The sequence below is a fragment of the Protopterus annectens genome, chromosome 11.part0 (assembly GCF_019279795.1).
Source record: "Protopterus annectens isolate FY-2018-M chromosome 11.part0, PAN1.0, whole genome shotgun sequence".
Classification (NCBI taxonomy): Eukaryota; Metazoa; Chordata; order Ceratodontiformes; family Protopteridae; genus Protopterus; species Protopterus annectens.
This window is the reverse complement of record NC_056745.1, coordinates 1,204,192,741-1,204,209,896: the sequence shown is the minus strand read 5'-3', so window position 1 is coordinate 1,204,209,896 and position 17,156 is coordinate 1,204,192,741. Positions and strand designations below refer to the sequence as shown.

The 17,156-nt window shown below is 39.7% G+C and overlaps 1 protein-coding gene across 1 annotated transcript in view; it reads right to left on the bottom strand.

Annotated features, from left to right (window-relative positions):
* The window catches only part of RSBN1L (round spermatid basic protein 1 like), a 1,493,418-nt gene that overhangs the window by 220,738 nt on the left and 1,255,524 nt on the right, over positions 1–17,156 (bottom strand). Inside the window, exon 7 of the mRNA XM_044088563.1 lies at positions 5,524–5,632. Within this exon, the coding sequence (XP_043944498.1) occupies positions 5,524–5,632 (109 nt within the window). The remainder of the gene's footprint in view (positions 1–5,523; positions 5,633–17,156) is intronic.

The following is a 17,156-nucleotide window of genomic DNA, read 5'->3' as shown; positions in this document are numbered from 1 at the left end:
GTTTTGGGGCATGCATATATCGATGTTGCAATTAGAGGTTGGGGTCCACATTGAAGAGGTCTGAGGGCAGCAGGTTGGACACTTCTGATCTGCCTAATTAATAGGAGGAGCTGAGAAACAGCATTTCTAATTTACGTGCATTCTTATTTAACTGCAAGTGCAGTGAGAATACTGTTGGTGTGCAAGTGCACTGGATTTTGGATACAAATTATTTTAAGGTATAGATACTTCCATTGTTTTATTTTTGCTCTTGTATTACAGCTTTACTTTAAATTCTGTTTTACATGAAAGCTTTTTTCTTTGGAGTTTTAAACATTCTTGGCTAGGGTCAGTGAGAAAGCATTCCTTTTCTATTTCACTGACTGAAAAGGAATCACATTTAACTAATTAGCAGGAGGATCCGAGAAATATGATTTCTTGTTTAGCTGCATTCCTATGCAACTGCAAGTGCTGTGAGACTACTGTTAGGTGTGACTGCATTGGATTTTTCTCTACCCAAACCACTCACTCTGTTGTGCTTTCGGACTTGCTGGCTTTTGATCTGCCGGCCCCCATACCTCTCAACCTCAGAGCAAGAAATCTAGACAAAGCCAGAAATAATGGGGGGGGGGTGCAAAGGCCCAAAAATAGGAAAACTTTTACATATTACACTTACAAACTTAAAAAGTTGATAGAATAGCAAGTTTTACTTTAGCATGAATTTTCTGAAGTGTGTGAAGTCCGAAACTGAAATGTCTGTTATTATTTTATTTTCGGACTTTAATCTTTAATGACTTGCCAGTGATTTGTCAAAAAAAAACACAATTTTATGAAAAAACGACCAAAAATAGGAGGTAAAAAAATCTGGACATTCTTTAAAAATCTGTACAGTTGAGAGGTATGCCGGCGGCCTCTACTGTAAATTTCACTTTGGAAGCTCTTCCTAGTCTCATTTTATCTGCTCGTTCTACATTCTGCTAAGCACTGAAAGATCAAACTGGGAAGGCCTGCCCCTTAGACTTTTAAAGCTGGAGCTAGGCTGTTTCATATCCCACACTCTGCACACTGCAATATTCTTACTTTTAAGATCAGTACCATCTGAGACTAGATTACCAATCACTGTAGAGCCAAGGAACTGTTTCTCAAGAATCAGCCTAGCATTAGTGTTTGTTTTGTTCCTGGTAAGAGAAGGAACAGAGACCGACAATACTTCCTAGCCTACCAAGAAAATTACCAATCACTGGAAAGTCAGTAAAATTGCTTCATCAGAGCCAGCTTGGGATTAATACTACTGTTTTGTTTCCAGTGTCAGAAACAGCAGACGCCATTGCTTTCCATTTGTCTCTGATTGGGTAGTGTGTATTGGGGTTTCACTGTGTGGTCCAGAATCTCTTCACGGTCTATGTGCAGCTTGGCTGTCTGTTGCATCTAACTGCTGTAGGTTCTATCCAACGAATCTACCAACTTAAGACTATAGCAAGTGTACTGAACCCAACAACAACAGTTGGATTAATACTACTACTCAGGAAGCAGTATGGTATTAGAGCTAGTCTTTTGCTTCTAGTGAAAGAAAGAGATAAGGGTCATTGATTCCTAGCCGCACAGCTGTGTTAACATCAACCCTGTCTCTACTACCAGACAGATAGAGCATCCAGTAATCAACTCCAAACCTCATCGATGCTACTCCCCTTCAGCTTATGTGTAAGCACCTGCAGCCATGGATTTGCACTTTTAACCATGTCTGTAGCCAGCTTGGTTGAAATGGGCATCCTGAGACAATGTAGCAACTGTATCATGTTTACTGACAACCAAGACACAGTGTGTGAGAGATGCGGTTATTAAATGCTACTGAAGGCAAAACTCTCACAAGAAGATTCTACAAATAACAAGTAGGTCGTCAGTACCACACAACTCCAAGCTAAACTTATTGCAAACAAATCAGACCAAATACACAGACCTACATATGCTGAGGCTCTTAAAAGTAACCTACATAAATCACAAATGCCTCCTAATTGTAACCTAAGAAATAAGTACACTCAGCACCCACCTTTAAGTATGCATCTAAGACTCTCAGCGTTTCAGTTCAAACGCCCATAAGGCAACTCTCCACACAATCCAACATCCTACTTGTAGGTGATTCCATTGTTAGACACACTGATGTTCCACTTACCAAGCAGAGGGTCTCAGTCAGTTATCTACCAGGTGCCAGAATTCACCTCATCATGCAGTCACTCACCACAAGTAAATATATGGCACAGTCATAGTGCATCTGGGTGTAAATGACTTGAGATTTACCTCTGTGGACTTTATGAAGAGAGATAGGATGGAGCTCTCAGAACGTGTGTCACAGGCAATTATGAACCTAGCCTTGAGCAGCATTTTACTATCACCAAGAGTGATGCTGCAATACGAACAAAAGAATTGACTTTAACAACTGCCTTAGCTTCTGGTGATATTCAGAGGGCATCTAATATATATACTGGCCTGGGAGTACACAGTAGATGGTCCTAACTGCTATGGCAGGGATGGCCTGCACCTGCACCCCTCCCTAAGGCTTTTGTATACTGGCTAAAAACGTGTCCATCCCTACAGTGCCTTTTTTAGTTAATGCCCATATTCAAAAACTTCCAACATAACAAAATAGAATCTAGGTAACAAAGGTATTATTGCTCAATGCTAAGAAACTTAAAAAGCTCCAATTCCTACAATCACTCCTTATCCTGGAAAACACTGACATATGCATCATCACAGAGACCTAGTTCAAAAATCACTGAGAGCAACCTATCAGTGCAAGACTTCAACCCCTGCCACAAATTCAGGCCCACTACACTAGATAAAAGCATTAAAGGTGGTGGTGTCTCCATATATGCAAAACACTTCACCTCCAGACTAGTTAGACAAGATAATGATCTGAAACTCCTCCATGTCCAACTTACCAATAACACATCATGGCTAACTAATGGACACCCTGTATTTCTGCCTCACCCAGTAACTCCTACCCAACTAGTATGGAGCCCCTAAGCATTAAGCCAAACATCATTCTCCTAGGGGACTTCAACTAACCATTCATTATCTGGGAGATGTGTACATACAGTAACATCCATGCCCAAGGATTTCTGGACTTCAGTACAACCTCTATGGAACAAGTTGGCCCACACACCAATCAGGGACAATAAAGTCCTGGATCTGGTCCTCACCAATATGGGACAGCTCTGCTCCCTACCAACTGTAACTTCATCCCTGTTCAAATCAGACCACAAATCAGTCACATTCACCTCAAGACTGAAGCCAAAAACATTCTTTAATACCCCAGTATTCAGGGATCATTTCAAGACTAATCTGCTGAAATGGGTGATTACCTGGCTAAACTCAATATCCCCTTCCAAATCAATGACCCCACTGCTTATACAAAATCTTTAGAACCAAATTCTATTTATATGTGAATAGATGCACGATGCCTGTGTCCCCATCCCATGTAAATACATTCCCAAACTTAAAAGTAAACCATTATGGTGGAACCCAAACAAACAGGATTTATGACAAAAGAAAAAGCTCACTGCATGTAAAAATAAATGGAACTCTCAAGACGCAAAAAATATCTTGATAAACTTAACAGAGAACTCCAGAACTTGTTCAAATCAACCAAAGTCAGATTGGAGCTAAAAACAGCCACACAGTTAAAGGACAACCATAAAGCTTTAACTACGTTACAAACCTTAGAAACAGTGAATGCCCAGCACTCCACAGAGCTAAAAGTAAATAATTTCACATACTCCAACCCACAGGACATAGCCAAGTGTTCCTATCACACAGTCGAACTTGTACAAGTGCGAACCTTATATGGTCGAGACCATAAGTTCGAACTTGTACAAGTTCGAGCGTTTCAATGGAAATCTCCGTAAGGGGAGGTTTCCATTCTGTTGAATGAGGTGCAATCTTGGAGTTAGTATATTTAAGTAGTGGGGGTGCAGGGGGGCTTGCCCCCCTGCTTACAACAGTTTATTTTGTTTTTCCTTTTTTTTTCATTCATAGTCGAAGTTTTGTAACTTCGAACAGAATGGTTCGTACTTTTCATGTTCGACGTTATAAAACTTCGACTATGTGATATAGACCCCACAGCCAATCTACTACTGGATAAATTTAGTTCTAATGCGCCCCCCCCCCCCGAACATTCTCAGATCTCCTACCCACATCTACACCCCCTCCAACAAATCCTCAAGGCCAAGGATATTGTGGAGTGGCAGAAGTTAGAGAAGAATAGTCTCTGTACAGCATCCCCAACCTCCTCACAGGCCCCAGACATTAGTTGGGTTGTGACATTGAGAGGCTAAGATGGGTTTGGTAAACCTAGTGAAGAAGAAGAGCTAATTTCAGATGAGGGTCAGATACAGGGAGGAAAAAAAAAACATTAAACTGTTAAAAGATATTGTACAATAATAATATACCTTTTTGTATTAAAAGTGTCAATGTTTTCTACTTTGGATTGTCTTAGCTATAGCAAGGATATCAATCATAAGGAAATGGTCCCAGAACTCACTTAATACCTTTTCAGAATTTTTACTAACCTTAAAACTTGAACACAACAAAGAAACATACTTAATAAATACAGTTAACATCCACCACTAAATCTAGTAATTTTAAATACTGGCCTAAAATTTCAGAATTACTCTGGAATTTTAAAAAGGAATAACTTCAGATTCTCTACCTCCTCTCCATTTCTCTATCGCACTAAATTTCATAAAATAATACAAGTATGAAGCACTACTATGGTAAATGAATCTGTCATTAAAATATTTGACCTAGGCATGCTATATAAATACTGTATATAGGTATTGTTTAGTGTGAGAAACAAGTTATACACACATTATATCATATGGAAAACTTTCAGATGAATGTAAAGTAAAAGTCAGTTTCACCATTACAGTATGTATGTTGTCTCGTTCACCACAAATTACACTGTAAACTTTCAACCAGAAAAGATATTTAAAAAATGTTAACAGGCAAACAGTATAAAACATTATAATCATAATCCATACCAATACAGGAAGGATCATGAAAAACAACACCAGAAAGAGGAAAGGATATATGGATTTGGAGTGGAGGAGTTTCTTCACATAAAGAATGGTAAAAGGGTACTTCAAGCCAGGTGGTAAAACCACAAACTCACTCCACTGTCAAGTTAAAAACAAGGATTGGTGAAGCAAAACTTGAACATGGGCCAGAAAACAGTAATGGCACAGTAAATAATGCTTGAAGCACAAAATCATGATGCTGAGGCCCCATCTGCTGGCATTTTGCTTATGTCTGCATAGACTAACACAATTCGATTAAGACAGTTTTGTGCATTTATTTTTGATGTTTTGAAAACCAACATACCACATTTTCTGTTTTTTGGTATACAATTAATCTACAGTAATCACTTATTTGTGAATTGTGTGTGTTGAAATAAATGCTGGCACCATTACCTCTGTATGTAGTTCAATTACAAGATTTGGACCCAACACACTTACCTGCCAGATGATAAACACAACTTAAGCTACCTACCTGGGAAAGAGGTGGTTCATGCAAATCCAACTGCAACCGATGTACTACCTCAACAAAATCTTGTGCATGAAAGCAAATCACATCTTTGGTTATACGAGGCTGATCTGACCTAAAACAAGAAAGAAAAACACACGACTTCTACTATGGCTAAATCATTTTTTAGCATGACTAAGAAAAGACTATTAAACTCTAAACAGAACTATTTCCCACAGCCCAGATTCTTTCTCCATACAAAAAATAAACAAAAAAATATTAATTCATTTCCTGACTTGTTAATCACTTCAGTATCACTTATCTTTTCAGTGCACACTAAGTTGGGTTTGCATGATTTTTTTTTCTTTTTTATAAACAAGAAACATCTTTATTAAATTATCATATATGAAATAGGCAATCATACATTTATATAAATGAAAACAAACCATAACAACACAATTCCAGTTGCAAACATTACATATCACAAACCACGTTGACACAATTGTAGCTGCAAACATTATATCTCACTTATAATCTATCCAGTCATCAAACATTGCACAGCTCTTAGCCCAACTCCAAAATGATCTTATATCCACTCAAATTCCATATGACATACAATGGGCGGCTACCAAGGCGGTCATCAGGGGTATTATTCAAAAATCTGCATGGCTCAAAAAATATATAACATCTTAAGAATGAACTAGAGTATCAAATAAACACTGCTGAACTAGAACTTCAGGAAAAATATTCTAAAGAACTTGAGGAAAATATAATTGATTGGCAAAAACAATTACACAAACACTATTTAGAAAATATTTCCTTCTTAGAATTAAGGTCAATATATCAATATTCAGAATGGGCTCAAACACCATCAAAATTCCTAGCTAGACTAATTAACATAAAAAGTGGACCTCCTAGGATCAAAGAAATAAAATATGAAGGACAGGTGAAATATAAAGACCAAGATATAGTGGACGCTTTTGAAGATATTTATAAGAAATTATACAATATACCCTTATCACCATCTACAGACAGATATGAGGATTTTATACATAATATACACTTTCCACAGATTACAGAAGATTAAAGGAAACTCTTAAAATCACTGTTACAATTAAGAGATAAAAGCTGCAATAAACAAACTAAAACTAGGTAAATCCCCTGGGCCTGATGGATACACATCTGATTTTTATAAGTTATTCATGAAACCTATCTCCAAAGTGTTATTAAAAGTTTTCAACTACACAATACAATATGGCATAACAGACAAATTCTTAAATAACTCCAAGACAGTGTTGATTCCTAAACCGCATTCTGACCCAACAGATCCAGCAAATTATAGACCAATAGCCTTCATAAACACTGATCTTAAGATATTAGCCCATGTTATAGCAAATAGACTTAAGAATATACTCCCCTCTATTATTTCCCAACAACAAATGGGCTTTATGACAAACGGACAAACAAGTGACAACACCCTCCTCTTAGATACCATTGTAAGACTACTTAATAGTGATAAATGCCCCAGATATGCCCTTACAGTAGATGCAACCAAAGCATTTGATAGAGTAAACTTACACTTTATCTTTAATATACTGCCTTTATATGGTTTTCCTCAAGAATTCATTAAAATGATCCACGTTCTGTATCAGAAAGCTTCTACAACTATACAGGTAAACAAACTTATAACTAACCCTATACTCTCATCCAGTGGTACAAGACAAGGATGTCCTCTTTCGCCATACCTATTTAATCTTTATTTAGAACCCCTCCTTCTGTTTATTTCACAAAAAAAATCTTTCATCATATTCCCAGAAACCACAATACAAATCTTATATACTCGGCCTTTGCCGATGACTTAAATATATACTTCCAACTCCCCACTACTGACCTCCCAAAAATACTTAAAGCTACTGATGAGTTCTCCGTAGTTTCAAACTATAACTTAAATTTAAACAAGTCACACATATTTCCCCTCAATCCTAAAGGTCATAAAGAATTGTACTTTCCCATGAATGAGATCAAAATAAACTATCAGATAAAATATCTAGGAATACTATTTACTTTGGACTTCAAAGATATTATAAACAATAACCTACTACGTACTTGGACTAGTATTCAAAACGATATTGATAGATAGAACATCAATATGTCTACTGTCAAAAGCTAGTGTTGTCAAGATGAATTTTCTACCAAGAATACTCTTTCAATTAAATGCTACTTTTTCAAATATTCCCCAAAACTTTTTCCTCGCCATGGAAAAAGCTATATCAAGATTCTTATGGTATCCCAAATCTACCAGAATTAAATATGGAAAACTTGTACTTGCCAAAGATAAGGGGGGATCGGGGTTGCCTGATTTTAAGCTTTACTATAGTATAATTACGGTCTACAGACTAATACAAATAATAAATTAGGACTCTTATATAAATACTTGGATACCACAGTGGACCAAAATCTGGTATGAACAGTTGAAATCCCTTGGCTATAATATCAAATCCCTACCATTCTTGAATTTAAACCAGGCTAGCATATACACGAAGAATCTACACCCACTAATTAAAAACACGATTCTTACAACACAGAAACTATTTAAATCATTGCAAATAGCTGACGCTTTTGCCCTTATACAACCGTTACACCTAAAGCCTAATCTACTAATAAATAATAAACCCGTAAACCTAACAAACTACCCCTTGATAAAAGACTACACAATATGGGATATATACCAATGGAAAGACTCTAACACGGGGCAAATGAGACTTGAACTCAAACTTCCTAAGAAATATAGTATTATCCTTAACGAACTTCACCATCTTATAAGTGCTAAATTCTCACAAATACACACACCGACTTACAGAACATAAATTTGGTTAAATGAGTACTTGAAAATCTTGCAATTGAAGGGAAAACAATTTCTAGGACTTATAAAATTGTAATGAGCGCAAAACATCAGAATTCTTTATTATGTTCAAACTATTGGCAAATGAAAAATCAATCACTGACTGAAGAAAATAAGAAACTAGCCATTGAAAATACAATCAAATTCATTCCTTTCAAGAAGCTGTTATATACACAAATTATGGTAAATAATCTATATTATACCTTATCTAAATTAAATAAAATCACTCCTAACTTTTCGCCTGTATGTCCACATTGTTTGGATCAAACAGCTGATATTTTACATGTCATGTGGAACTGTACTAAGATACACAACTTATGGTGTTCCTCGAGAGTAAGATTAGAGAAGATGGGATATGAAAAATCAACCCTTACATGAGAGACCGCTATATTGCACATTAACATCAATCAACTTCCAAAAATATTAAAACGTCTTTATTACGATGTGTGCCCTTATTAAATTCTTTATTACAAAGAATTGGAATGTCATGTCACCAATTACATGGGAAAATTTTAGCAATCTTGCTATCAAATACATCTCATCTCACAAATTAGTTTATTCAAAAACAAAAAACAAACGCTATTACCAAAAATATTGGGATTACTTACTAGATATAATTCTTGACAAATAAAATTCGCCCACAAATTGACATGAGAAGCTAACCTTTTAATAAGAAATGAATGTAGTATAGCCAGTTTTCTTGCATCTTCCCCCTTCTCTTAGTATATGTGTATCTAGATATTTTCCCTAACCATACAATAAATGGTTGAATTTCTATCTTTACTTTCTATATAGACTATCCCCATTCCACTATCCCTTATGAGACCAAATGAACATAAGAATTATCATACTCTACTTGACTATGTAGTGACTTATAGTGTATATATTGTGTGTGTGTGTGTATATATATATATATATATATATATATATATATATATATATATATATATATATATATATATATATATATATATATATATATATATATATATGTATGTATAATTTTCTCGGAACGAGATTGTTGTCTGTTTTCTTTAGATATGTATTTGTATTGTTTATTTATGTTTTTGAGTTACTGTATTGTTGTTATTATTTGGAAAAAAAGAAAATTGAAATACAGATTTTGGGGGGGAAAACATTGCACAGCTCATTCAAATCCTGCCCTGTTTTAAACCTCATTCTTCCATTGCATGTACTGCTCCCACAATTCCCATTGTTCACTATGTAAGTTGCTCCTACCCTTATCTGAAGATCCCAGTTCCAGTTGTTTTATCTGTTACTATATTCGCTACTTCTAGTAAAGTTAGTTTAGACCCGGATTTCTATTTTCTAGTAATTGCTTTTTTGGCAGCTACCACAATTAGACTCAGCAAGGCCTTACTATGTCTCGGCAATTCTGATTCTCAAAAAAGTAATTTCCTTACTTACCTCTGACAAAGCAGTCTGCAGGGAATCATTACATTCCCAGAAAATATGTTCTCAGTTACCTCTTTCTTCCCCAACACACCTCCAACATTTGCTGCCCCCCCCCCCCGAGGAAAAATTCTGGAGTCCTACCTGGGGTATAAAAATGCCTATGTAAACACTTTCAAGCAAAGATCCTAAATCTTCTAGACTTTGTTGCATATTGGGCTTGCATGAGTTCTCTACAAGTATCTTCCTTGATGGAACATTACATGTCCCTTTACATTAAAGATCTTGACAACAGATGGAATTAAATGTGGGAAGAGTGTACCAATTTCCTAAAAAGGCAGTTTAAATACAATGTAACACTTCCTGCATCTGAATGCAACACCTTACAATGTTGGGAGAAGAAACAAATCACTTTTCACTTTGACTTTTAACAGTGCCAAAGCAGAGGTCTTTCTGTGTGTATAATCTGTCTGTAAGCACCATTGTGGGGGTTCCAAGCTGAAAGGAAAATGCTCTAAAGGGAAATTCTAAAGAGGCCCACTTCCAACATGGCTGCACATGGAGTAACAGCTTATTTCTGGCTCTCTCTCTGTGAAAACATAAACTTAACATAGAAACCCACTGGACCTGGATTTCTGAGTAAATTTCAGTAACTAACTAGTAGGTGCACTGCCTGGATGCCAATAAATAAGAAATACAGAGGACCTGAAAGAAAATCAGCTAGGTGATAAAAAAATGACTGGGAAAAGTACTGTAGCTGTTCAGCAAAAAAGTGTGAGCTCCAGACATGACTTCCAGTAACCATGAGGAAAGTATAAAGCAATTGCATACAGACCTGACTAAAATACATGAAACATTGATGGAGTATCAATTCAAACAATACAAGGCTGGAAATAAAGGAAGAAGCTTTAAATAGAAGATGATAAATGCAAAACTAAGAGGTGAAAATTAAGAAATGGCTGGGCTGGATACACGACTGCACAAGAAGAGATATTTCAAAAAAATAATAGAATTAGAGTACAGAGCACATAGAAAAAAACTGAGATTTACTGCTGTACCAGAGAAGCTGGAAGAGCAGACTGTAGCAAAAATAATTTCCTAGACTGGTATTCCTCAACAGGAACTGTTAATTGGAAAGGCACATCATATGTATGCTCCAAACTTGGCTATGAGAAAAAGTACAGTTTTGTACCTACCATAAATGTAGATGTCCGATAGGTATGCATCTGCAGTCATAACATATGGGTTGTCCTGCCTCAGGCAGCCCTTCGGTCGGCCGGATTCCAAAGTCTGGGTCTGGCCTCGGCTGATGTCGCATTTTCCCCGACGTCAGAGCGGCTGGGGTATAAAAGCATCAGTCAACGCCATTTTCCTCAGTTTTTCTTGCCCCAGATGCCAGGTGCCCTCTAGGAAGGCTAAATTTGGATAAAAGCTGAAAGTTCCAAACATTTGCAAATTTTATACATATATAAACAAACAAATACACCATAATAGATTCCCCCAGCTAGCTAAAAGAAGGGTAAGCACCCTAGAAATACCACAGAGGGGAAGGAGGGAGGGTAATCCTGACTGCAGATGCATACCTATCGGACATCTACATTTATGGTAGGTACAAAACTGTACTATGTCCTTCAAGGATGCATCTGCAGTCATAACATATGGGTAGAATACCATAGCCAATCTGGGGGAGGAGGTACTAAGAAAAGGATGGTGTAGTTAAGATCCCTTGCAGGACTGCAGTAGCAAACCCTGCTCTGGATCTAGAGTATAAGGGTAGATTGTAATGCTTGGCAAATGTATGCACGGAGCTCCAAGTAGCAGCTTCTAAAATGTCCTTGGTAGCCACCCCTCGTAGGAAGGCTGTAGTGGTGGCCGTGGCCCTTGTGGAGTGAGGCCTGATATTTTCAGGAACTGTCTTTCCATGAAAGGAGTAGCAAAATCGAATGCAATTTCCTACCCTTTTTGAAATTGTCTGTTTGGAAATTGCTCTTCCTTGCACCCCAGTTGCATATGCTACAAAAAGTTGGTCAGTTTTTCTGCTAGTTTTTGTTCTGTCCAAGTAGTAGCATAGTTGTCTGTGTATATCCAGGGTGTGCAAAAGTTTTTCCCCTCTATTCTGTGGATTAGGGAAGAACGTAGGCAAGTGGATAGCTTGGTTCAGGGATACCCTAGATACCACCTTTGGCATAAAAGTAGGATTGGTTCTTAGTGATACCCTGTCCTGGTGGAAAATAAGAAAAGGCTGCACTGCCATTAATGCTTGTAACTCAGATACTCTTCTTGCTGAAGTGATTGCCAGAAGGAATGCAGTTTTCCAAGATAGATGCTGCTGGTTCAAAAGGAGGCAGTGTCAGTTTCTCCAGCACAAAGTTGAGATCCCAGGCAGGTAGAGGGGGTCTTCTTGGAGGTTTAATATTTTTGATCCCTCTCAGAAATTGTCTGAGGAGAGGGTGTGAGAAGATAGGTGGATCCACATTGTATTCTGCTGAAATTGCTGAGGCATGAATCTTAATGGAAGAATAGGACAGGCCATTGTGGAACAATTCTGCTAAGTATTCTAGGATATGTGTTAGGTTTGCCACTGTGACATCTGTGCCCTTTGATGTGCTCCAAATGAGAAATCTCTTCCATTTAGCTGAGTATGTCTTCCTTGTGGAAGGCCTGCGAGCCTCCAGGATAATGTCCTTCACCCTCTGAGATAAAGCAGCTTGATTGGGATTTAAGGAATTTTCCAGGCAGTTAGCTGCAACGTTTTCAAGTTGGGATGCAGGGTCTTGAAATTGTTCTGCATCAGAAGAAGAGGCCATAGGGGGAGAGGCCATGATTTTGCCTGAGACATGCTTCTCAATAATGGGTACCAGTGCTGTCTGGGCCAGTCCGGAGCTATTAGTATCACTTTTGGCTGTTCCTCTCTGATCTTCAGTAGAACCTTGTACATCAATGGGAGAGGTGGGAAGGCATATACTGTTAGGCCTTTCCAGCTGAAAGAGAGAGAGTCCACCCTCCAAGCTTGTGGGTGGTATGTCCTTGAACAGAATGTCTTCAGTTGATGATTGAGTGGGGAGGCGAACAAATCTATCTCTGGCATTCCCCATGTATTTGCTATGAGTTGGAAGATGTCTGGGTGCAGCATCCATTCGTGTGCATCCATGGAAGTTCTGCTTAAGCTGTCCGCCAGTGCATTTTCTTTCCCTGGCACGAATTGGGCCTGTAGTTGGATATTGAGATTCAGGCATAGTTCCCACAGATTCATAGCCATCCGGCATAGAGGGTAAGAATGTGTGCCTCCCTGTTTGTTTATGTACCACATGACCGTGGTGTTGTCTGTCCTTATTAGCAGGTGTCCTTGTTGGAGGAAGGGTTTGAATGCCTGGATTGCATGCCTCACTGCCAGCATTTCCTTTTGGTTTATGTGCATGCTTAGCTGTCCCTGAGACCATAGGCCTTGGATACATTTGTCCCCCATGTGTGCTCCCCATCCTCGGTCTGAGGCGTCCGTGGTGATGGTCTGCCTTGGTTTTGGTTTGTTGAAAGGCAACCCTTTGTTGGACTGGCAGGCCTGAGCCCACCACAGGAATTCCTTTTGAAGGCATGGAATGATTGGTATCATGGTTTCCAAACTGTGACTGTGCTGAGACCATACACTCCGGAGGTACCATTGTAATTTCCTCATATGCAGCCTGGCATGTGGTATTAGGATTATGCAGGATGCCATGTAACCCAGGGCCTGCAGGATTTTCCTTGCAGTAAGCTGAGTTTGTCTTGTCAGAATCATGAAGTACTCTGGAAGTTGTTTTTGTTTTTCTTCTGTGAGAAAGGCCATTTGGGTGGTTGTATCCAGATCTGCACCCAAAAAGGTTATCCTTTGGGATGGTACTAGTCTTGACTTTTGGATGTTGACTGTGTATCCCAAGGTCTGTAGCAGATGAATGGCATAGGCCAAGTCCTTTATCAAATTTTTCTTGTTGTCCGCTTGTATTAGGCAGTCGTCCAGGTATGGGTAAATTTGAATTCCCTGTAGTCTGCAATGTGCAATTACTGATGCCAGGCATTTCGTGAATACTCTGGGCGCATTAGATAAGCCAAAGGGCAATGCTGAGAATTGATAATGCTCTGATCCTGCAAGAAATCTGAGGTGTCTTCTGCAGTTTGGTCGAATAGGGACGTGCAGGTATGCCTCCTTGAGATCTAGAGTCACCAGCCAAGACCCCTTGCCCAACATGGGAAGAAGTTGCTGCAGGGTCAGCATTTTGAATTTTGGCACAATGAGGTAAGTGTTCAGTGCGGACAGGTCGAGAATAGGCCTCCATTGATTTTCCTTTCTTGGTACAAGGAATAGTCTGGAGTAAAATCCTTGGCCTTGTTCTGAAGATGGTACCTTTTCTATAGCTTTCATCTGAAGTAAATTGCTGATTTGTTTTAAAGCCTCTGCCCTCTGATTTGGTGGAAGGTTTGGCATTCCGCCTCTTTTTGGCAAAGTGTGGAAATGGAACCTGTATCCTTTGTCTATTATTTGCAGTGTCCATGTATCCTTTGTGATATAATGCCAGTTTTTTGAGAATAAAGCCAGTTTTCCGCCCAAGGGTGCTTCCAGTTGATCCCTGGTAGGCGGAATCAGAGTTAAGTCATTGACCCTGCCCTGGTGTAGTAGTAGTTGTTGCTGCTGCGCTACTCCTCTGGTTGGCAGGCTGCCACTGACGGCCTCTGTAGGAGCCCTTGGATTGACCTCTGCCTCTAGGGCACCTGTTCCTGCCTCTCTGGGCTCTGTCCGAGTCTGGAAAGGACCAATTTTTAGTAGGCCAGTTTCTGCTGAATCTCGGTGGTTGAACTTGCAGGAACTCTAACTGTTTGTACAGATTTTGCCTTTTCTTCAACCTTTTTTAAGATCTCCTGAGGAGAGGAGCCAAATAAATTTTGTTTCTCCATTGGAGCATCAAGGAGTTTAGCTTTGACATGGTCTGGCAAAGATTGCTCCTTCAGCCAGGCATGCCTACGAATAACTGCCCTAGTCATAGCTGATCTACATGAAGCCTCCAGTGCATCATAGCCACATTTTAAGAAATGATTACTAACCTGTTGTTAGTTGTGTACCAAATCCTGAAGGGATTTACGGTGTAGGGGTTCAGGAGAAGCAAGTTTCTTATTAAGTTCATCTAACAAATACTCCTGGTACTGTATCATATGAAATTGACAGTTTAATGCCCTGACCGAAAGAGTTGCAGAAGTATACACCTTCTTTCCCCATCTCTCTAAAGCTCTGGACTCTCTGTCAGAGGGTAGAGGATTTTTGGTAGTAACGGCCGCAACCCCTTTAGGGCCCTGAGAAATAGTTGCTGGGTCTGCAGAGTGGGCTTTATACAAATGGAAATGAGAATCCGGGACCCTGTAGTATCTGTCAGGTTTGGCAGGGGCCGGAGGGAGAGTATCAGGGGCTGTACTGACATCATTGTACACATCATCAATTACATTCAGAACAGGAGGTATAGCTAAGGGCCTATGCTGAGGCAAATGCAAAAAGGTCCTTAATCTTTTTTTAGAATCAGAGAAATCCTGACCTTGCCATTGAAAATGATCTCTCATGGAGTGTAGAGTCTCACCAAAGGAAAACTCTTCAGGAGGGGAGGCCGAAGGAATAGATTCCTCTGCATCTGAGTCCTCATAAGGCGAGTAAGCCCCTTCCTGGTGGTCTGACAACTCAGATCCATCCATGGAATCATCAGAGGAGTGTGGATCAGAGGGGTCAGTCCTGGGCCTTTTTTCTGGAGGAGGGTGAGAGGCCCTGTCTGGGTGAGGTTGTGAACCCCTAATTAAGGAAATAAGGTCCTCAGCAAGGCTGAGGATCTGTGAACTAGAGGAAGGCCTCTGGGAGGTAGATTTGGCAGGCAAAGCTTTTGAAAGTTTGGCAGCTTTAGCCCTAGAGAAGGCCTTGATGGACATGGAAGCAGGGGGCCTAGCTGCCCCACGTGCAGGGGTAGAAATGTCCAAAGGTATGGTGTCGGACAATTCCTGAACACTAGCTTCGGTAGGTAGTTCTGAAGCCGACTCAGCCGGGGCCTCTCGGGCCTCGGTGGTGGAAGTATGGTTGCGGAAGAAGGCAACGCCGAGGACTCTGTTTCGGCCGAAACCGAGACACTCGAGGTAGGCCTAGCTGTGGTTTCAGCTGAAACCGCGGGCCGCGAGTGTCGGTCCTTTTCCTTGCGTTTTTTGACCATATGCGAAGTCAGAGTCTCCGACGGCATTTTATAAGCAAAATTGGTTCCAAAAAATTCCTCTGCAAACTCCGACCGACGTCTAAGCGTTCGTCGGTTGAAGGAGGCACAGGCTAAACAGGCCGATGCATCGTGGTCTGGGCCTAAGCAAGGAAGGCAGTAAGAATGGAAATCCTTATGAGGTATTTGTTTCCCACAAGTTAAACAATTATTTACTTTGTCTGACATCGGCTGAGGCAAGAAAGAGTCCCCAACGGGGTACTTAGCTTTTTTCGAAGTCTTCGGTAGCTGAAATCACTGGATCTGACCGATCGGCACTTGCGAACCGCTTCTGCTTCGGGCACCGCTCGGCAAGAAAGACTGAGGAAAATGGCGTCGGCTGATGCTTTTATACCCCAGCGGCTCTGACGTCGGGGAAAATGCGACATCAGCCGAGGCCAGACCCAGACTTTGGAATCCGGCCGACCGAAGGGCTGCCTGAGGCAGGACAACCCATATGTTATGACTGCAGATGCATCCTTGAAAGACATCAATAGTAAAAATGCAATCTTACCAGCAGGAGTTGACTCTGACAAAACTGTGGCAGAAAGACAAAGTACAGTGGATATAAAAAGTGTACACACCCCTGTTAAAATGCCATGTTTTTGTGATAAAAAAAAATTAAACCACAATAAATCATTTCAAACCTTTTCCCACTTTTAATCTGATCTACAACCTGTACAATTCAATTGAAAAACAAAAATCTGTTAGGGGAAAAAAATTAAAAATAATAGACTTACAATAAGCTGGTTGCATAAGTGTGCACACCCTTAAACTAATACTTTGTTGAAGCACCTTTTGATTTAATTACAGCATTCAGTCTTCTTGGATAGGAGTCAGCATGGCACATCTTGACTTGGCAACATTTGCCCACTCTTCCTTGCAAAAGAGCTCTAAGTCTGTCAGACTAAGAGGGCATCTGTTGTTCACAGCACTCTTCAGGTCACCCCACAGATTTTCTATTGGATTTAGGTCTGGGGTCTGGCCAGGCCATTCCAAAACTAATTTTCTTGTGGTGAAACCATTCTTTTGTTGATTTAGATGTATGCTTGAGGTCATTGTCATGTTTAAAGATGAAATTTCTCTTCATCTTCAGC